Source organism: Pseudochaenichthys georgianus, chromosome 12, assembly GCF_902827115.2.
Source record: "Pseudochaenichthys georgianus chromosome 12, fPseGeo1.2, whole genome shotgun sequence".
Classification (NCBI taxonomy): Eukaryota; Metazoa; Chordata; class Actinopteri; order Perciformes; family Channichthyidae; genus Pseudochaenichthys; species Pseudochaenichthys georgianus.
In genome coordinates this window covers 6,386,384-6,409,674 of record NC_047514.1, presented here as the reverse complement: position 1 = coordinate 6,409,674, position 23,291 = coordinate 6,386,384, and the positions used below count along the sequence as shown (strand labels likewise).

The window sequence follows — 23,291 nt, the reverse complement described above, 5'->3', positions numbered from 1 at the left end:
GGTAAATGCAACTTAACGTCAACACCGCCAAGCTAACTTTTGCGTGACGATGTTAAGTAGTTTCATTTAGCTTCTTCGGACATTCACAAGTGTCAAGTCATTTCAGGCATCTGCCCAAAACAAGTAAAACAAAACATTGATTTGACACCACACTATATTACATCAGAATTTGTGTGAATCAGCCCCCCCTTTTTTTATTTTAAGATCACTTTCTCATTGGATAACACTGATTAATACTAAAGCATTAATCAATACACCAGATTAGTTTGTTAGTGGTCAGGAAAAATACCAATGAACCAATGCCAGCGTTGCATGCTAATGAGGTACAAATCTTGAAATGCTGAACGAAATGATAGTGGATTTGTCAGTCTTTATCTGCTGGAAAGTGGACAGTGGATAACCAAATGACTTGAAGAAGGTAATCAATCTAAGTGTAACTTCCTGCTGGATTATGTGCTATTTTGCAAAAATAAATGGCACTCTGTTCATTTCCATGTAGCGTACAAGACGACGCTAGTATGATGAATGACTTGATGGTAATGGACGCGCTTGACAATGAATCACTGGATGGTCGTTTTGACACTAAAAATACTGCTTGATCCATCACTTAGTGATATTGGACACATTTCAAGGACTTGCTGGAGGATATACCAGAGGGCAGTGGAAACAGTAGTGGAATACTCACAGGTTGATTTACAGTTGGAAAATGGAAATATGAATCGCTTATTTGACAAAGGAAATGGATGGTCAGTTAATTGCGGGAGGACTTGTAATGGACAATGGAAACACTTTAATTAATCCCTGTATGATAGGCAGATGACATATATGAGCATTACCACATCCACATGCAACAGTTTTGAACTTGTGAACCAGGTTTTCCCACATGGCAGTGACGATAATAAAATGCGTACTTTCCCATACCCATTCTTACTAAACACTAAACCAGATGGATGAAAATGCCATTGAATGAAGTGAAACCACATTTTGGAAAACAGGTTAGGATTTTTGCACAACATATGTCAATCGCAACATGTAAATGTCTGAAAAGTCATTTTAAACATGTAGTTAGACAGACTGAAAGGTAACCCATTGATTGATCTGTTATGATGATTGGGAATCCGCTGAACTCTGACTCCAAGAAAATAGAATGATGTATTGATGCCATTTGGTTACTACATGGACTTTTGAAATAGTTAACTACAAATTATGTTTGTATGTTATGTTTGTAAATTATGCTACAAATTGGAAACTGACATCAAGTTTGATTGACATTTTTCAAAACTAATCTTTAGATTAGATTAGATTAGATTACTTTATTGTCATTACAGAAATGCAAGCACAGTGTAGAAAAATGTAAGGATGGTCTAACCAGATTACAAAACAGTCAGTTACATACACAATTATCAGAAGTATGTACCAAAATAAATGATACAAAAATAAAGGTAAATAGATGGGAAATGTATAAATAGGAATAAATACACAGATAATAATACATACAGTGAATACAGAATTGCGCTTCAGCACAGCACACAACAACAACTAGGCAGTATGGGACAGCGTGGGGTTCATTGTCAGCAGTCTGACTGCTGAAGGGAAGAAGCTGTGCGTAGTCCTGTTTGTTCTACCCGGGAGGCTGCGGTAGCATGTCCCAGAGCGGGTGCCACGTAGGGGGACAAACAGTGTATGGTTTAAAACCAATCCAAACAGGTTAGGGTAAAAGTAAATATTGTGATTTATATCTGAAAGAAGCAAAGGAAAGAGATTGTCACAATTCAAACACTCAATGAAACATTTATATAGTGAGGAGGATAAAAAACAGACATAGGAGATGTCTGGAGTGAAAGGAGAGAGACTCCAGGGTTTTAAGAGCTGCTGTGTCAGTGGTAGGAGCAGCACTGTTTACAATAATAATATAAAAAAACACCCTTATGTTCATCCACCCTCACACAAAGCCAAAAGGACACAGTAGCACACATGAAATCCAGAACATAATAAGCAGGCACACACGCATTACTCGAGAAATACAAATACACTATGCATACCAGAGACCATACCCCTATGTGCACACACATGGATGCCAAAAACACTAATATATACACACACACACACACACACACACACACACACACACACACACACACACACACACACACACACACACACACACACACACACACACACACACACACACACACAGAGATATGGCTGAGGTGAGACAACAGCTGACAGTCACTCCTCGTATTCCCACTCCACTGCTGCATGGCTCACTGCCTTTCATAGCAATGATACTCTTAATATCCTCTTTTCACTGTAACAAAAGTTTCTTACAAAACCCACGCGCACTCACGCACAAGCGCCAGCAGTGCTTTGGATGATTCATGTTATCTGTTGCGGCGCAGCATGGGGCGAGTGTTGGAAACTTCCGAGCTGTCTAGAATAATGTCTGTTTCCTCCGAATTCTATCCACCGGGAGAGAAAAGCGTTTTATTAGAGCTGACTGGCAATCATCTCAGAGCTACTCTACAATAGGGCAGACCTCGAAAGGATTTGATATGTTGTCACTGAAGACTTTATTAATGGTTAATAAGTAGTTTATGTATCCACTTACAGATCATTAATAAGCTCTTAAAAATGCATGCTTTTTTTGGTAGCCACGGGTTGTGGTCCACATATATGGAAGTATCTCTTTTGTTTAATTTTAGCCTCTCTTAAATGTATCCAAAAGAAACATCTATCAACACCAAAACAGTTTATTAATGGTCTGCAATATTAGCATTTCACAAATAGACTTTGAAGGATGATTGTTTTATGTAAAAAGCAAGCTCAAAACTTTAAAGTGCTATTTAATTCAACATGACAGGCTTATTGTCGACCTGTAATAATTGTTGACCATCAATAAAGGTTTTTGTAATGACCCATCTCGGAAGTTTACTTTATCCTGTTGCAAATGACGATGTAATATTACTCTTACTTTGAAAAGATACCAGAGATTTTAAGATACATTTTTTGTGGGCAAAACATCTTACTAATTATTATGAACATTTGAGGATTCATTTATTCTTCTAATATATAGATAGATAGATTCAACTTATTGTCATTACACAGTACAGGTACCATGTAATGAAACGGTTTCTCTGCAATTGACCCATCGTAGGGTTAGGAGCAGTGGGCTGCCATTATGTACGGAGCCCGGGGAGCCGTGTAGGGAACGGTGCCTTGCTCAGGGACACCTCGGTAGCACTTGGTCTTTCCGGGACTTGAACTGGTGACCTTTCAGTTGCCAAGCCAAGTCCCTATGGACTTCGCCACCACCGCCCTTATGGCCACCATATAGTCCCATTGAGATCATTTTCCAAATTGTATTCTTACTTTGAGAACAATAATAATGTGTATTTAAAAAAAGGTGCAGTTAAAATGACATCTCGATTACAAACAAAGTCATACCATTTTAGCTGAAGAGGTGTCAGTCCATCTGCAAAGTGGTGGTATAATATATTAGTATTTTGGACAGTAATTTATTTGTGTACGCGGATAATGTTTAAGGTTTCCTGGAGTGTTTGACCTAAATAACACTAGTGAGCTATTATCTTACAAGTTGATCATTGTTTTATTAATCTCACGCAATGTGCAAATACAACATAAGCTCCGTTTGTTGACAAGAAAACACCTCAAGCACAGGGCCCCTTTAATATTATAGTGCCTCACATCCATTTTCATTTCCGTTTCCTTCCCTCGAGTGTGACTTCCAAATGTGTCACATGTACAACCTATTTGCAGACGACCCCTAATTGTACCTACAAATAACTAAACTATTGTTTGTGGTGATTGTTGCTTGTTTGTAAGCTATGTCCGTTCAAACAGGTGTCTTTCAAACTCGTTACAGTTCTGTAATGGATCCCAAAGGGTGTCTTACTCTGAATATACCCAAAGGGCTGCGGAAGAGCGTCCCCATTAACACTCCCCCTGTTTGGAAACCTGATCCCTAAACTCTGCTCATACGTGTCCGGATAAGACTTGCCACCCCGTATGAGGCGAAAGTTTTCCCTCATTCCTCCCATACTCAGCGGCTTCCTCTAAGATAAGTTTGCTTTTGGAAGGAAGTGATTGTCACAAGGTGTCAGAGGTCGAAGGTGACGGGGTTATCATGTAGTCGCATCGTGACCCGATCCCTGTCCTCGCCTCTCAGAGGGCAGCTGGTGAGGTGTCAACACCAGATTTGTATCCTGTCCACTCGCACCTCCTCGCACTTCACATTCAAGCTCTGGAAATTCTTCCTCGCCACAAATTATAATTATTAATTGCTGTAACAGTAAAGTAGAGCATTCTATTCCTAGCCATGTTGTGCCTTCGCATAATAGAAAGCCTCTGAAGGAATTCTGAGAGGGCGCTTGGAAAGATTATAACTTTTCTCCACGTTTAAAAAAAGGTGCCCTTGAACTGGAAAGCAAGCAAGTGAAGTTCCACATGAGGGCTGTGCATTGAGGAGTGGTGTGCTAGGATTTGATGTCTCCTTTTGAAGTGTCTTTATGAGGAAAGTCTGTGCTCTGACTCTCTGAATCAAGCTAAGCCCGTCTTAGGCAGAGGCCTCCACTGTCTCTGCGGTCCTCTCTACTTTTCTCCTCTGTTCACTCGAGGGACGACCCCTTTCTCTCCGTTTCACCACCATGTGTGTTGTCACAGAATACTAATGGACCTGCTCTGCTGCCAGGATTGTTCTTTCTATTTAAGAGAATCAGGATTTACTAAAACACCTAAGCCCAGTCAATTCACAGCAGTAATTGATATGCTTTTGTGAGATTATATCTATTACTTCTATCTCATTCTATATCTCAATCTACTATCTACTAGTTATCTATTAATTATGATAGTTTGCTGATTGACGTCTATATATTAAGGTTTTTGAATGAAACACCTTGTTTTTTAGTTGTTGTTGTTGTAGCCTATGGTTTTAGTATAAATGAGTGATATTAAATTAAGGAATTTAAAAGCAGCCATATATTATTATATATTGTTTTTTGTTAGAATATGCTTGTTCCAGTTTCTGCTTTTTGGATCTCTTTTATCTTACTGTTTATTAAATATCTTAGGGTTTTTGGACTAAACCCAAAAAAGGCTTATTGTTTTCTGAGTTCTAAAGAAACTAAAACATGTGTTCTTTCATTAATGCAGTGCTGCTCAGAGAATATAAATACAGTATGCTATATAAACTATATATATCTCACTTTAAGCATTCTATTCAGAGTGAATCCATTTATCAATGCACCCACTCGCAACGTCTGAAAACTGTTATCTTTACCATCAGCCCTTCAGGGCTAGCATGCCCTCCAAGGGATAATTTCTTAATCGCCTTTTTACATGTCTGACAATTGCGGCCTTGCGCAGACGCCAGCGGGTGGCACAGGACACATAATCACATGTATCAATTCTGTGCGGAATCTGACACCCACGAGCAGACACAGAGTCCCACTGTACTGCATGTACCAATCGAATGTCCTCCACAACATGTTGCGTAACACCTGCAGCACATGAATATGTTATTCAGCTGGAGCGTGTTGTACAGTGTACTTCAGGGAATCTTATGTCCTACATTTCCAGTGCTTGATGATAAATGCCCCTCGTTTGTTTCCCTCCCTCAGTGTGAAACAGTTTATTCTCCTCCTCAACATACAGTATATAGTCAGAGGATTGTCTTGGGGTTTCCCAAGACGATGAGGCTGTACACACAGCTGCCATGCCTCCCTGTCAAGGATCACATGTATGTGTTGGAGGAGAGGGCACATGTATTCTATTTCCAATCCCAGTCATGATCCACTCTAATCCCCCCTGCCTTGACTCCATTGCCATGGGGCAGAAGAGAAAGAAAAGCCCCCCCAAAGCATGCCCACCCCACTGTGGGGAGCCATGTATCTGAGATTGAGTTGCAGGTTTACTGAAAATAGATTGTGAGCGGAAGAGTATTTTCTGTCAGGCAGACAAGAGGGGTTTGATAGAGACGATAGCAGCAAAAGGAGACAGCTCTGTTAGCGCTGCACGGGGAAAAGACTCAGACGTTTAACTAAGGTAAGACCTCGTGTGTGTGTGTGTGTGTGTGTGTGTGTGTGTGTGTGTGTGTGTGTGTGTGTGTGTGTGTGTGTGTGTGTGTGTGTGTGTGTGTGTGTGTGTGTGTGTGTGTGTGTGTGTGTGTGTGTGTGTGTGTGTGTGTGTGTGTGTGTGTGTGTGTGTGTGTGTGTGTGTGTGTGTGTGTGTGTGTGTGTGTGTGTGTGTGTGTGTGTGTGTGTGTGTGTGTGTGTGTGTGTGTGTGTGTGTGTGTGTGTGTGTGTGTGTGTGTGTGTGTGTGTGTGTGTGTGTGTGTGTGTGTGTGTGTGTGTGTGTGTGTGTGTGTGTGTCACTGGATCGGTTCGCAACCGAGTGTGAAGCGGCTGGGATGAGGATCAGCACCTCCAAATCTGAGGCCATGGTTCTCAGCAGGAAACCGATGGACTGTCCACTCCAAGTAGGGAATGAGTCCTTACCCCAAGTGAAGGAGTTCAAGTATCTCGGGGTCTTGTTCTCGAGTGAGGGAACAATGGAGCGTGAGATGGGCCGGAGAATCGGAGCAGCGGGAGCGGTACTGCAGTCGCTTTACCGCACCGTTGTGACGAAAAGGGAGCTGAGTCAGAAGGCAAAGCTCTCTGTCTACCGGGCCATTTTCGTTCCTACCCTCACCTATGGTCATGAAGGATGGGTCATGACCGAAAGAACGAGATCGCGGATACAAGCGGCCGAGATGGGTTTCCTCCGCCGGGTGGCTGATGTCTTCCTTAGAGATAAGGTGAGAAGTTCGGTCATCAGGGAGGGACTCGGAGTTGAGCCGCTCCTCCTTCGCGTCGAAAGAAGCCAGTTGAGGTGGTTCGGGCACCTAGTTAGGATGCCACCTGGGCGCCTCCCTAGGGAGGTGTTCCAGGCACGTCCAGCTGGGAAGAGACCAAGGGGTAGACCTAGGACCAGGTGGAGGGATTATATCTCTTCGCTGGCCTGGGAGCGCCTTAGGATCCCCCAGTCAGAGCTGGTTGATGTCGCCAGGGAAAAGAAAGTTTGGGGCTCTCTGCTGGAACTGCTACCCCCGCGACCCGACCACGGATAAGCGGGAGAAGATGGATGGATGGATGGATGGATGGATGTTCATGTGGCGGAGGGCTTACCTTAACCCTTTTGATCCCACCATTGGATCCATCAGTCAAATGCATCCAAACCCACATAAGCTTTATATTCAGTTTTTGAAGTCAAGTTGCCGTGACAGCACATAATGTCATGCTGAATTACGTGGGAAATGTACAAAACGATGCAGAAGACATCTAGAAGTTTCTTTTTGATGAGAAAGCGCCATGGCTTGGAATATTTGAAACACTGTAACCACTGTGTATCGCAGCTTCAAGCAACAATGTATATGCTGATATTTTGTCAGAGTAAGGTGAAATGAAAAACCAGGAGCCACATTTCCCCAGTGTGTGGTGTGCATGCACAGCCATGTGGCTTCTGTTTAGGTGAATGCATATGTGTATGTACTGCATAAACAGTAAATGCTTCTCTGTGGCTTTGGAGGATCTGTGTCATGTAAATAAGGAATGACTCAACCAAAGATGCGGGTGAATTGCATTGTGGGAAAGTGTAGAATCCAGCATTGTCGGGAGCTTGACTGTATTTGGATCTCCAACTTTAATTTGTGTTCCCGAAACTTTGTAAACAAATAATACAAGTATTTGTCTGGGATCGCTTGATAAGTTAGAAAGTCAGTCGCAGACCCCAGACATGTACCAAGGCCTTTCCATATGTGGAAAATAAAGTGTTTCGACCCTGCGAATCCATGAATTCATTACCCATTTCTTCACCTTTTTTACCAAGTTTCATGATAATCAGGCCAGTAGTTTTTCCGTAATCCTGCTTACAGACAAATAGAGCATTACCTCATTTGCGAGGGAACCATATGTATGATCTGTAGAATACTCTGTTATGAAAAGGAATCATTGTTACAGCCACAGAGATGATAAATACATATACTCATTGCAGACATTGGGAGCCACATCATCAACATCCATCAGTGCTGCGTGGCTGTTTGGTTTATATACCGTATGTTTGTGAAAGTGATGTATATACATCTGTGTTCTTCTACTTTGTAGCTACCTCTGTCAGATCCCCGTAAACACAGCTGAAGACGACAAACTATTTTAGACCTCATCATAAAAACAAAATGTTTCAGCAGAGAGAGAAGTGGCTTCTCTGCTAAATTTAGAGCGGAGACTTATTTGCTTGCTATTAGACAAAGGTGGTAATAAAAATGAAAAACTTTTCACTATATGAGCTCAAGTGGCTACCCTTCAACTCCTGCTGTAGCTGTGTTTTTTTGTAGAATACACTTGTCTGAATACATTCCTTGTTATCTCCCCTTTTCCCCCCAGTGTAATTTCGTTTTAGCAAACTGGTGCTTTTACTTTCCCAAACTTTGCTGCTCGTCTTTAGCTCCATAGCTCTTTTTCCATCCAGTATATTTAGTGTTCCAGGATCATTTATATCCTGCCCCAACAACGTTTATCTGCTCTGCAAAACAGCATGGCGCTAGTTATAATAATTACCCTCCCTTTTCTCTACGCGTTTTAGCAAAGCGAGGTCACTATATTTAATGTAAGCGCTTTTTTGTCAGAGAGGGAAGGGGAGCCAGTGATTGAAGTGCAGGCTGCAGTTGCACCACTACTTAAACAAATGCTGTCTCTTTATTCCGCTGCACTGCTGCTAAATTTTGCAGTGGAGTTATGCTAGCGCTGAACATTTGGGAGCCTGGCGGGGCTTGTAGAGAGCATGAATAAAAGAGTTCCTGGGGTGGAGTGGTGCAGGATCCTGCTGTGCCAGATTTAGATCTGAAATTGAGGGAGGAGAGAGTCAGAGGCAGCAATGAAAGAGGGCAAAAGAGCTGCTGCTGCTGCTGGGAATGCTGACCATCTGTATTAAGAATGAGAAGTCAAATACAATTTTCACTTTCTACATTTTGAAAATCATTCATGGTAATGTGCATGACGTGCCTTCACTTAGATTTAGTATGTGTGAACCAGGGTTTCCAAACTTTTTCCCCCGAGGGTCACATACTGTACAGAGAAATATATGAAGGGCCACTCACTAGAGGTGAGGTATATTGCCTGCCTCATATGCTAAGTTATAAGTTAGCAAAATCAATCCAATGTAGGTAAATTAAGCTTGATACTTCAAAATGCTGTAAGAAACACAACAGCCTTCATCACAGCTCTCCATAGGGTTTCATTGATTTAGTTTTCAGCTCATGCCTTAAAACAGAAGCTTGAGATTGCTTATAAAAAGATGTGAAATGCAAATAAGTTATTGGGCTTTTTATATCAACTAACATTTGAAAATGTTTCCAACTTTAATTGATTGAATGTATTTGTAAAGTGGGCATACATGAATACTGTGATATATATATTTGTACATATATATTTAATTAGTACATTATATGACCAGCACAAGTTGAATTTGGGGGACATATTTCATTATACTATTTGAATTAGCTGAGGGCCGTTTCAAAATGGGCCCCCGGGACATAGTTTGGACACCCCTGGTGTAAACAAACCACTTCTTTCAACTCAGCAGACCTGGCGCTTATTCAACAGATAATGTCATCAGTTAGCTAAGCTACGTCATCCAAATCATATTCATAATGCTTTTATTGTTTGTTCCCAGAGGGGGCAATAGGGTTTGGTTACAGTTGCTTTATTTAACATAAAAAATCAACGGAACATAAATTCTTCTGTCAGACATTACCTCAAAGTGCCTGACGCCTCAGGAGTTGTGTCTGATGCCACAGGCAGGAACGACTTCCTGTGGCACTCTTGGTGGAATTGGTCTCATAGCTTCTCTTTGACCTAACCAGCATGTCAATGAGTAGGTGGGAGACATTATCCAAAATGACCCGTACTTTATGAAGGGCTTGGCTAACAGGCTGTATGATGTCACCTGAGTTCATCGCGTACTGCTTTGTGACCTGTCGGCGTGTGTTTGTGTGTGTTGATGTTCCAGCTAAACTCTCCGATGAACTCGGTCAGCAGCTCGGAGGACATCAAGCCCCTGCTGGGCCTCAACGGCGTGATGAAGGTTCCTGCCCAGCCCTCAGGCACCATCCTGTCGCTCACCAAACACATCTGCGCCATCTGTGGGGACCGCTCCTCAGGTGAGTGATGGGAGTCAATGACCACGTATACAGGAAAAAGCACACGATACAAAAAAAGTTAATATTTATAGTAAAGTGTTCACTTGATGATATTATAAGGACATATCTGAGACTCCTTTATCCATCACTGTCTTGCAATCAGCTTTTTTATGTTATTATCCCCTTTTAATATGATTTATTAATATACATTTTACAAGTTAAATTATTAACTTTATTTAATTTTTTTATTCTTAATTATTATTTAGATATAAATATATGATTTGATAATACATGTTCCTTTATCTTGCTTTATGTATACTTTGTGAATACATGTGTTTGTATTTGGAGCAGGACATGTACAGTATAGGCTTGTAAACAACAAGTAAAAAGGTTTTGGGGTAAAAAGTTAAATGTATTGAAAGAAAAAAATAAACTTTATTAGGTTTTTCTTTAATGGTTTTAATGGGTAAAAAATTTAAGATTTCTTTGATTCTTGTTGTATTCCATTCTTATGAATATATTAATGTTAGAATGAATCAAGTGACATTGATTGCAGATGCCAGTTAAAAAAGCACATGATTCAAAGCCTTACCAGGAATACCTTGGAATTTAATGTATAATCTAAGGAAGAATTGTTGGCAAAGGTATACAAATACTTGTTCGACAGCTGGGATTACACATGAAATGGGGACTACCCAGCGTTTTACCAAAGCTGTTGCTCCGACCACGATGAGAAACCTCGGAAGAAGATCCAAGGATGAACTTTGGTCAGAGACCAGCCCTGTGGACCGCTCTAGCAGAACTACACTCTGCAGCTTCTTGCAGTGGGAGATCTTTCCTGGAAGGACAACAATCATTGGAATTCTTCATACATCTGGGCTAAATGGCAAGCAAAGAAGCCACTCCTGCTTATGATGCATCAGCGTAAAGGCATATGAAAGAAACCGACATCATGAGACATGCAATAGATTGTACGGTCTGATGAAACCTACGCTCAAATAGAGAAGGGCTGTGTAGGGGGAAGGTGTTTCACCCCCCAGGCTGAAGCTGGATGTCTAATTCCTCGGACAGTTTCAGTGTCATCCTGCGTCATCGCCCCCATTCAACCAAAGGGGGGAAATCAAAACAATGTTTAATAGCGAGTCATGCTTCATTTAACTGTGTGCGGAGGCTTTATTTATCTTCTCTGGTGGTCAGAGCAGATAACAAAGAAACAGTTTGAGCAACCCTGGGGAATTCAAAGGACTCAATCCATCATATACAACAAAAAAGAGCTGTTAAGAACAGGGGAAAGAGACGATTTGTCCTGTACCACAACATGAGAAAAGCATGTATCTTGCCCAAGGACACTTGGAAATATTGACTGCTGGGTCTGGGGATCAAGCCATTGCACTCTGAATGACGGATGCCAATGTACCCCCTGAGCCCAAGCCGCCCCCTTTATAGAGACTCTACAATTCTGATAACTGATGCTAATGCACCATCTACACCAGGGGTGCCCAATATGTCGATCGCGATCGACCAGCTAACTTTTTTTTAAAGTTAGCCTATCATCCATCCTTACTATGGCATTTGCCACTTGATTAACGTACAGGTAAGCCAGTCTGAGTTGTTGTAAGCGCGCCACAGTTTATCCACCGTTTAGTCCACTAGCACCCCCCCCCCCCCCCCCCCCCGCGACACAGATTGGGCAGGGGCGTATGTAGATAATTTGGGCTTGGTCATTTTAAAAGTAGCTCCCAAGCTGAAAGGGTGGGCATCCCTGATCTACACTAACCTCATGATTACATTATTATAAATGTCATTTAGTTGAAGATTTTACCCAATGCGACTTAAATACCAAAGTCATGCCTATGGTAGACTTCCATTTACCCTGAGCCACGGGTCACACCAATCAATTAACATGTTTGATAATAATTGGTGTTTTGCTTCCTAAAAAGAGGGTTCTTATATGCTGTTGCTTTAGCTTGGACTGTAAAGATTTGTAGTTCTCACATGAACTAGGCTTGAAAACATTTCTATATGCATTGGACAAACCACCTGTGTCTCTTTCTGTCCTCAGGTAAACACTACGGCGTGTACAGCTGTGAAGGCTGCAAAGGTTTTTTCAAAAGGACGGTGCGCAAAGACCTGTCCTACACCTGTCGCGACAGCAAACACTGCGTCATTGATAAGCGCCAGAGGAACCGCTGCCAGTACTGCCGCTACCAGAAGTGTCTAGCCATGGGCATGAAGAGAGAAGGTACAGCACATACCGTAGAGGATAAAGTCCCACTTAACCATTCCCTCACACCTATACTAATCCACATACAACACACACTCACACTGTAGACTGATAGTTTGGTTCTCGGAGGCAAATATGCTGCATCATTCTGGTCTCATTTGACTAATCTTAGCTAGAACGTTTTATTCAAGTCAATATGGTTAGCCCACGAGACACGACCAAGGTTGGAAGATGCCCTTTTCTTGCTTCCTAGAAGTAAAGCAACTTTATTTTCCCTATCCTGCCTCTATCCAATTTGACAGAAGCACTTGCAGCTGTACCTCTGCTCTGCCGCATCACGCTGTGCATTGCAGCCATGGGCTCTACTGTATTTAAAAATGTTCTGCTTCAAGCACTTCCATGGGGGCGAAATAATACATTCAGCTGTTGCAGGCGCAGGCATCCCAGAAGTATTGCTGGATGTTAAAGAGAGTGAGCGTTTCAGAGAACTGGCAGTCCTCTGGGAGTTCACTGATGTAGACTGGAGGAATACAAACTTGTACTCCCTCTGTATCCTCTGGATGTCACCGTGCGTGCCCTTGCATGCTCCTTATTATTCGCTTAAACTTTAAAGTTATGTTGGACAGCCTACCTAGTTATTGGGAAACAGGCTCGTTTTCAGGAACGCAAAAGATTTTATTGTCAAATTGGATAATGTCTTGTAATTGAAAGGCAGTGGGGGAAGCGTGCACCACATTCCTCAAATGAGAGGCTACTGGTGGAATGCACATGCTGCTCCCGCCCTTTTCAAACGGAGACAGAGATGTAATCAGATGATGGTGAGGCCTCATGGACAGAACGTGTAGTTGTGGGAGGACAGACCGTTCATCAATCTTTCAAATCATATCTCAAGCATCTGTCAACTTTTTTACAGACATTACAACTATAACAGGCGTCTTTAACATAAACATAGCAAGGCTTTATGTAATGCCTGTGTGTATAAGAGCATCTACGTCTTTAGTATCCATGTAAAGGAGAAATTCAAACGGCATTAATTACATAAACATAACAAGGCTTTATGTAAAGCCTGTGTTTATCGGAGCATCTACTCTGACAACTACAACCATAACATTGACAAAGAGCAGACTCATTTGTTTTACTCATGATACTTTAGACAGCATCCTGACCACAAACATTGCAATGTCTTAGACCTCAGTGCATCGTTGATAGTTTTTAAAGTCAGATAACATAATCCCGCTGTGGACAGGAAGAGCTTCATTTTGCCATTAAAGGATTTATTCAAGATGCAACAATCCAACATTCCTGCAAACTCACATCACTTCTCCTCCAGCGCATAATACACCCTGACCTTTCTCAGTACAGACTGAGGATTATAGACTCATCCACTGTGACATGTACATGCTTAATGTTTAATTACCATGTTATATTCAAGTCCGTCTCAGATACAGGTGCTTCTAAATGTAGCTTCCTTAGAGAAAGTACTTTTAACCCTGCATTAACAGGGTAGAATTAGTTGGTTAAAAAGAGTCAAATTCAAAAGTAAGCATTCTTTTGCTGATTAAACCTAGATGCAAAAAAAAAATCACAGTTGTCGTTATTAGGGTTCTAAGACTGCCATTTTGCCTATTAAAATGGATTGTTTACCTGCTTTCACTCAACTGTGATAGGATACTACTACTTGGACTACAAACCAAAAACTAGAACACTAATGTCCGTCCCGTTGCTAATGATTTAGCATTCATATGCAGATATATGTTTATCCAGATTATGTAAAAAGAGATGCATTCACTTACTGATTAAAATACCCTTTAAAGAAAGTGAATGTCTAGAAATTAACAACAAATAAATTGACTTAAAAGCAATTATTAGAATCAGCTGCATAATTCAAAATGTATTGGAAAATAAATAGCCTTAGCCATGTATTGTCATGGGAACAGGACACAATGTATTCACTGTATAAATGAACACTGTAGCCTTTTCACTCAGGCGTTCCCTCTTAATGCACGATTGATTTTATCTTCATACTCCCTGGATAAATGGGTTTGTTTGAAAAGGTTATATTTATCTGATGCTTCACTCATCACTCTCCAGTCTCTGAGAGCAACCCTGAATTGTAAACAATGCCTTGAATACCTCCTTTGATTGTCGGGCAGTACAGTAAAGCATCTCTGAGGAAAGATTAAAGGAAGAGTCTGCTCGTGTGAGGAGAAAAAAAGAAAAAACCTGTTAGTCAGGCGTGAATTTTAACACTCCATGAGGGTGTTAAAAATATTAGCGCTCTCAGCAGCACACTTTCGCACATTGGACAAATCAATCACTGCCTCTCCCCATTATGATCACCACAGAATGCAGATACAGAGTGTCTAGATTATACTGAGCCACTTAGCGAGTGTAGCAAGTAGCTTCCCCATTTAAAGGTGAAGGTGCAAGAAGGTACACGTTGTTTTTGGATAAATGCTTTTTGGAAGGTTACATTCTATCCAAGGCCAATTTGTCTTGACCTTTGCTTGGCCTGCCCTCCTGTTCTTCTTGCTTTTATTTATATCATTGTTAGGCTCCTTACTCGTTTCAAGGATATTATCATTTACTGCCTCTTTTTTCGCCTCACTCTCAGCGCCGCCTAAGCCTCTCCCCATGCACCCCGAGGGCTGTGGTTAGAGAACAAGGCAACAGTAGCCCAAAAGGCTAAGCGAATCCACAGAAAAACAGGATTAAATGAATGTATTCTCTCCCAGTCAGGAGAGGAGGACGGTGGAGGTGGGGGTGTACAGGGGTGGGTGGGGGAAATAAAGCTAACATGATTTCAGCCCTCCTCACCTCTCTCTGACTCCCAACACAAGTATTCTACCCTTGGGCTGACCTCTACCGCCAGACTGCAGTTCCTCTAAAATGGGGCCCCTTTCCCTCTCCTCTTCTAACAACCCCTGCCCCCCCACAACAACCCTTCCAACAAGACCACGGCCTCTATGATTCAGGACTTTTGGAATAGAAACCAGAGTAGGGGAAGGAGACACATCATCCTGCAAACCCAGTGTACTGTGTGATATGTCTTTTTTGAGTCAAGACAGTTCTCCAGGTGTGTTCGTATGCCTGCATGCTAACGTTCACTCTCCAAAGGCGCTTAATCATGAAAAGTTGTTCACATTAATCAATGAGTGGAGGATAAATGTATAAAAAAGTCGCAGCACTTTCCTTGCGGTGTCTTGAATTAGGTAAATGATAGCCTTTTGAAAAGACAAAACACACACACACACATGCTTCTTTTCCATCCCCACTTGAGGGTAGACGTGCGGTTTCTCTTGAATCGGCCACAGTGAGCTGGTGTCTGCTCAGCACACAAACCACTTCCTGTGTCTCCTCGCCAAGCCAATCACACGACAGAACCAAGTTGTGCTTTAACCCGCTTTTACACACAACACGAAACAAAAAAAGGAACTACGAGACACAGTCTTCATTGACTCGAGCTCTTTTTTTATCCAAGCTATTCTGGCTACCACACATGTCTCAAAGAAGCAGTGACAGACATATGTGTCGATAAATGATTTGTATGTAAGAATCCGGCTGTTTGTCATCGAGCACTACATAAAAAACACATCTCTTTGAAAAGGAGGCTACGAGAAGCCCTTGAACATTTCCATGCTACTGTGTTACACATAATGTTGGTCTACGGTCATTAATAAATTCCATCCGCACTGTCAAAGGAATAATTGATGATTGAACTCTCTTGGATATGTTTACTGGCATAACGCATACAGGGTCATGCACTTTTATCTGGCTTACCGAGACACAATGCAGGCACTCACACATGCAGACTCGACACAGACAAGCAAATACTCACTCAAGCATGCACATACATATCGTATGTACAAGTTTGTGTGTGTAAATACAAATAAGGGCCAACTAGACTATGAACAATTTGTTTGTTCAGAGTTCAAGTGTTTAAACGGAGGAAAGATTCAGTGTCGAAAGCAGTTCCATCTACAACTGCATTGCATAAAAAAAAATCTGCCTTATCAAGACATTCAATGTCGGATACATGTTGCATCATTTAATTTAGTAAAGTATTTTTTTTAAGTTGATTTCCAAATGGGTGGCACAACCTCCCTGCATTGGCAGATTGGCAGATATTTTTTTATCTTTGCAAATTATTCACAAACTGACTTGATTTTTTAAGATGTTTGCTGACAAATTCTGACTGCTGCTGCATGAGATTAAACAATATTTAAATGTGTGTAAACCAAAACAGTAAGCTAAAAGAACCAAGGAATAGCGATATAAAGCAATGCAGCTCTAAAATATGATAACTACTTTACTTGTACAGTATGGAGTCATTTGCCTAGAAAACCCTTTTAAGATCTTTAAAACCTTGCTGAGTAATGGCAACTCTGGAAGCCTTCAACCCTGAGTCTTTCCTTTAACACACACATGCATGCTGACATTATATTAAGAACAAAACAAAAAACAGCAGTAGTGACCGGAACCAGTTTTGTTACATGCAGCCGTTCAGGAGGAGCGCCAGCGAGCCAAGGAGAGAAATGAGAACGAGGTGGAGTCCACCGGCTGCGCCAACGAGGATATGCCCGTGGAGAAGATCCTGGAGGCTGAGCAGGCGGTGGAACCTAAAACCGAGACCTACATCGAGACCAACCTTGGTGCGCCATCCAACTCGGTAAGTTGCTATTTTGCAAACACTCACCTCCTGTATCATTCTGCAACAAGTCATCACACACAAACACTTTTTTTGTATACATCTAGGGGCTGGTGGGGATTACAAACTCATAAATTGTATAGGTTATACTGGTTATTATTGTCAATTCTCACCAAGTATGAGCTTAATCTGCTCTCCAAAATCTTCCTGGCGCTGTCCTAACATTGTCCACTTACGTTTTATGTTATTCCAGCTACATGTTGCTCCTTGATATCTTTTTTAAAACGAATTTCAGAGATGAAACTGCACACAACATAACGGCATATTCGCATCATAAGACGTCAGTCAGTTTTCAGTGTAAATAAACATATTACTTATCGTTAAAAAATGATTGTCATGCAGATTGGAATTGGGACATTCGGTTTGGAAAGATACTTTTTACAGCTTTTAGTTGTCAGTCAGGAAGTCTATCTGCTGGTAAAGATGGGTATGATTACTGTGTGTCCTCCCTCTTTCAGTCCCTTTGGAGTGACTGCTTGTAGTCTAGAGCGCTGCTTTACTTGTTCACCTTGCTTCAGCTCCTTTGCTCCGCTGTGCATTGCCTCATATGTCCCCTCAGTATCAGCTGGGCACTGTGGGCTGTCTTTGACACAGAGGAGACTAAGAGTGATGAATAATGCAACAGGCAGACTAGTTCCTGAAAGCACCGCACAAAGCCTCGGCTTCCTCAGGAATTCTGCAAGAACATGAGAAACAGAGCAGCAGCCTACCAAAGGCAGCGAGGAAGTAGGGTGAGAGAAGAAGAGGGGTGGGGGGGGGAATTAATATGCTTCAGGGGAGGGACATGTCCTATGAAGTAAAGGTAGAAATGTGAGGGCTGTTATGTGAGTACATTGGAGCTTTTTTTTGGGGGGGGGGGGCAAGATGGAAATGTAAGAGATGAGCGTTGACATAAGGGAGATGGAGAAGGAGTGGGGGTGTCACGGGGGAGCGGCTGGCAGCTCAGACACACTAATGCACTGAGTGTGTTTGGACTCAGCCTGATGGGTCCCTCGATGCCTGCTGCCTGCCTGACACAATGAAGAGAAGGGTTTCTAAAGTACTGCAGAAGAGATGAAAACCACACTAAAATACAGATGTACACGGCTCCAAATTTGACTTTCAAAGTGGAATAATATCTGACTCGCATCATATTAAAAAATCTACAAAACTCTTAACGCTCTTCAAGTTGCTAAAACTATAGATACCCTTAATTTGTTAAAGTTGAACAGTAGTGTGGATTGGATGAGTTTTTTGAGCAATTGTATATCCATGTTGTATAACAAAGTATATTGATATAAGAAACTCTTGCTATTATAGACTGGTGCAGGAATGAGTCAGAAACCAGGAAATAAGTTTGCATTAACCACTTCTGGTGGTCAATAATTTAACTTTTACTTTGTTATGTGCTTTTGGTTAGATGCCTAAAATAAGGTATGTGGTAAAGACAAGCTTAAGAAATATTAAGGTGCATATAGTTTAGGTTCTGTTTGCCAATGTTTTGAGATATGTGAAGGTTTGAGTTTTACAAATGTCCTTTGTAAGCACCACAAAACCAACCACTGTTTACTTCCATTGCTCGCCATGCTTGGAAGCAAGCAAGGGAGGGTGGTTGTTGTTGTTGATGTACTGGAAGCTTTTGGTTGGTTATGGCCTCCTGCTGATGTTCTTTGCTGGCATGTGGTTACGAGTGCAGAAGTCCAACAGCAACAGTGAAAAGGACAGCAGAGCATCAGGAATTGGGCGTTCCAAATGGAGAAAACAACTCCTATTGTACATAATACCTGAGCCTGTAAAACATTGCCAGATACAACTAAAAGCAATCAAGGAAATCATCCCTTTGAACTGACCCTCTAACCATTTGGAGCCCAGGATGTTGGCAGAGAATCCTCGTTCAGGCTGTCCCGACCACAAGGACTCCCCTTCTCTCTGTGTCCTCCCCCCTTCTGTGAAGTCTCCATTGAGAGTCACTGCCCCGTGCTATAATTAATCACAGGGCCCGGGCCATGAGTGTACTTCATGAATAGGCCACCGCCACTGTCTAATGGCCGGGGTCTTGCCAACCTGAATAAAGTGTGTTTATCTCATGGTGACCTAGAACAGGAGTTAAACAGGCGTTAGTAATGTCCCTTCAGTCAGACAGAGAGAGGACTTTTCACAAGGAGGGGGGGAAGAGGAGAAGATGCTATATATCACTTAACCTAGGGGGTCTTTCTTTACGTCTATTTTACGCATTTCTCTCTATCTTTTTGTATTATTACCGGATGTCCGTTCTACTGCGTATATGAGTCAATTTATCAAAGTTTCTTATCTTTTTTCCCAAGCTTAAGGCAGGAAGCGTTGCTGTTATGTAGATGATAATTAGCTGATGATTCATCCACCGCCCCAGACGAGAGATTCTTTCTTTTTTTTTCAATCTAGAAAAGTGGGACACTTGAGTAATTTATTTCCGTACTGATCTGTATGAGTACCCAAGTTTCTCTCTGATGTCACGCCAGTATAGTCTGGTTCAAGCTGAATAATGAAAAATTGAAAGGCAAATCTTTCGTCTCCCCTGCTCAAGTGATGAAAATGTCATAGGACAGTATGCAAGCCTGGCGTTTCTCTAAGTTGCCAGCGATGATCGACCATGGCGGAGAAAACATGTGGCTGTAAACACCTTTGATTTGTTGGGGAATAAAGACAGCAGCTCTTTTTCTATGGCAGCCGTTCTGCTAAAGTGGCTGAAATCCAGCAACTTAGCAAAGTCTTCTTTTGCTTTCTGTCTCAAGTTTCCCTTTTTTGTCCCATCTTATCAGATCTGCACAGTAGAAAAAGCTTCAACTGTCGAGCTGCGAGATATTCCCACTCCCAGGTGCGCTTTTGTACTTAAACATTGAGGTTAATGTTATTCGCTCATAGGTCACCGCGGGCTCCCCCATTGTGGCCCGATAACATCCTAAAAGCTGTTCTGCGACTCGAACAGTAAGTACAGTAATGTGATGCCGGAGGATTGTTGCAGGAAAGTGTAAGCTCCTCTCCCCTGTCATCTCTGCAGACAAGGGGCAAAGAAACCAGGTCAGTGTAAACACGGCTAAGATAGCCATTCAACATTCATGAGGCTTGCCATGTTTAACGCGAGAACCCTGGGACTTGTGTTCTTATGAAGAAGGGTGGCAGGACCGCCATACGCACCAAAGCCCACTTTTTTTGTTGATTATCTTTGTTTTGGCTTGGTCTGCGCTTTGGAATGAATTAGCCAAATCTGTTTATGTGTTTTTTAGTGGAAGCGCTGTATTCGAAAAAACTGTCGCGCCGAGCTTCCCTCCCGTCCACGACTCCCACGGAGATCACATGCTAAAATATTCATAAGACGACTGTTTTCTTTCTACCCCCGAAGTCGAGAAGAAATACGACTTTCAAAAACAGTGTAGGCTTTGTCTGGTTTAAGTTTTTCATATCTGTGATACTCTACAGTCAGTTTGAGTTTCGCACCGCAGGGAGGGATGTGGAGTAGAGGAAGGGGTAGTCTTTGGCCTGGGTATTTTTGAAAGGAGTGTGTGAGTGGAGGGATGTTTTCTCCTTCATCATGAACTAATCTTCTCTTGAGAGCAGCAGTTGATGTCGGGATCCTGCAAGCTTTTAGCATCGATCGTTGGGGATTTGGCAGAGGGAAGTTGGGGAGAAGTTGCTGACTGTTTTTGTCGAGTTCACACAGGGATACTTAGAATAAAAGGATGTTTACTTGTTTTGAAATATGCACAAAAGCGTGTGGGTACAGTCTTTGTTTACACACACATATCAGGGGTTTTTGCTCCTGGGACGATGGGAAATTACTCCCAGAGATTGACAGTATTGTTTTGGGTTCTTTTTACCCCCCCTGCCCAGATGGATTTACATTTTAGTGAGTTAGTCACACTGTATGCATGTTGCATTGGTATTCCTCCACTGTTCATGAATTCCCCCTTGGAGAAAGTAAGTTGGATGTGTCGGGACAGTTTAGGAGAAGCAGTCCTTGTCTCTGGAGTGTCAAGTTAAAGTGTTACATTTCCTACAAAAATTATAATCGTAACTGAATAACTCAGAGATCTTACACTTGAGGATTTCTCCCACTGGTCTTACAATTTACATATAGACGGGTTCTTCAGGAAGATACCAGTATTTTTGGGACTTTTCTTTGAAAGTTTACTCTTTTTAGGCAACACAAAAAAACAATACCTTACTAAGCTTTTAGCAACATCTATATTGTAAATTCTTCGTTGCAGCCTCATTAAATCGTAAATGTGTGTTAAATGATTATCAGAAAAGGTGGAATTATTTGTAGAATATCCTCATTCTGTAATTTCCTTATTCATTTAAGCTGAATCTCCCGATCCACCTGAGTTGATGGCAGGTTATTCAGATCACCTGTTGGCTACTAATTATTAACTGAGAGCAGCTGGGTGCATTCCCCTCTCGGCCAATCAGAGTGTGACTCCGCCCTTTAATAGGTTTTAAGAGAGGTGGAAAACGGGCACTCTGATCCTTCTTCCACTTAATGCACACCCCATTTAAGCATATATTGTCATCCCGAAACTCTGACATGTAGGCCCTTTCTAAGTCTTCTTTGTGGTATTAAGTTTTCTGATTGAGGGTCATTTTAAGCTTCCCTAAAATCAAGCTGGATTCTATATGAAACTAAAAAATGTCCACTAGTTGAACTCTCGCATTAATAGTACTAATTTATTGCCTCATACAGGTTATGACCATAACTTTAACATATGAAGGGTTTATTATGTTATCTTTTATATTTCAGTTTATTTTTGTACACAAAACCCCCTTCACACACTACAGAGTGCCACAGTGAAGCATCCTAAAACCCGGAAGTAAACTCCTTCCGGTTCCTTCGACAAAAACGCAATGCAATTTCACCATAGGATTTTGGAAAATAGCTCGAAATAAGGTCTGTGGTTGACACACATTTAAGAGACGGATCACGTTTTGTTCAGCCGGATAATCTCCACATGTCTACCCTACTTTTATAATTTCGAAATCATAAATCTAGTCGCCAGAAGCAAAACGTTATGCTAAAAAGAAACTACAGCAGGGTCGCTGCTTCAACGTCACGCCAACTTAAGATCCATATTCAAAACTACAGATTCAAAATTGTACAAGTTGAAGTGTTTGTTTTAACAGTTTGCAGGAGGCAGGTACTTGCTTTCAAGCAGAACACGGGGAAAAACAAACTTAGCGGGAGTATTTTACGTGTTCGGTGTAATGACGTAAAACGGTCTCGACAACTTCTGTAGTCCTATTCAGCCACTTGTTAACAACCATCGTTTTTCAGACACTTCAGAAATACCCAGTGGGGTCACTGCTGATGGATTTAATGCCGTAGAACAAAACGTGATCCGTCTCTTAAATGTGTCTCAACCACAGACCTTATTTCCAGCTATTTTCCATAATCCTATGGAGAAATTGCACTGCTTTTTGGCGAAGGAACCGGAAGTGGTAAAATGCTAACTTACTTCCGGGTTTTAGGAAGTGTGGCACTCTATTCCTCATTATTGTAGAGGTATCTCTTAAATATCATTAAAAGGGTATTATTTTCATCGTGAAGGCAATTGTGAGATTTGTTTCTCCAAGAAAATATACTATATGTTTATGTTGTTTGGAAATGGATCAAAGTACATTTTTAGTGCAATGACAGCCTTTAAATATATTCTAAAGCAGTTATTAAAAAGCCAAGAACATATGAATTGAATAAGACAGGTATAAAATAACAAGAATAAAAGCTACAGTGCTGTCATTACTGCCACATATTTTCATTAAATGGACATTTGTGCACAATGTCCTAACATTCAAGACATTTCTAAGGGTTTGAGCACGCTTTCACTGCAAAAGTACATGTAGAACATTCACCACTGAGAACTATTTAGCTCCTGAAGTGAAGAGAGGTTTCTCTAAAAGCATACGCCTTACATAACAGGGTTTAGAATAAAAGATATGTCCATGTACGAGTGAGCCTGTCTTCAATCTTTTATGCTCATCTCTTTTCAAGGCTTAATAGATCTAATGTAGTGAAATCAATGAAAGATTTTAGCGCTGTCCTTGGTTCACCTTTTATTTCACAGAGCTATTAGTCAGTGATACTATTTTGGGAAGTAAATTGCCAATTTCCGTTGACATCCATTAACAAGAACTGCTTGTTTTTCCTTTTATCATTTATCAAA

The 23,291-nt window shown here is 41.5% G+C and overlaps 1 protein-coding gene across 2 annotated transcripts in view; it reads left to right on the top strand.

Moving 5' to 3' along the window:
- The window catches only part of rxraa (retinoid X receptor, alpha a), a 107,792-nt gene that overhangs the window by 72,354 nt on the left and 12,147 nt on the right, over window positions 1-23,291 (top strand). The window contains exons 4-6 of one of the 2 annotated variants that reach the window (XM_071204965.1): window positions 10,060-10,210; window positions 12,252-12,431; window positions 16,913-17,082. In XM_071204965.1, coding sequence (XP_071061066.1) covers window positions 10,060-10,210; window positions 12,252-12,431; window positions 16,913-17,082 — 501 coding nt within the window. Of the gene's footprint in view, window positions 1-10,059; window positions 10,211-12,251; window positions 12,432-16,897; window positions 17,083-23,291 lie in introns of both variants that reach the window. The other variant, XM_071204964.1, reaches the window with a different exon arrangement.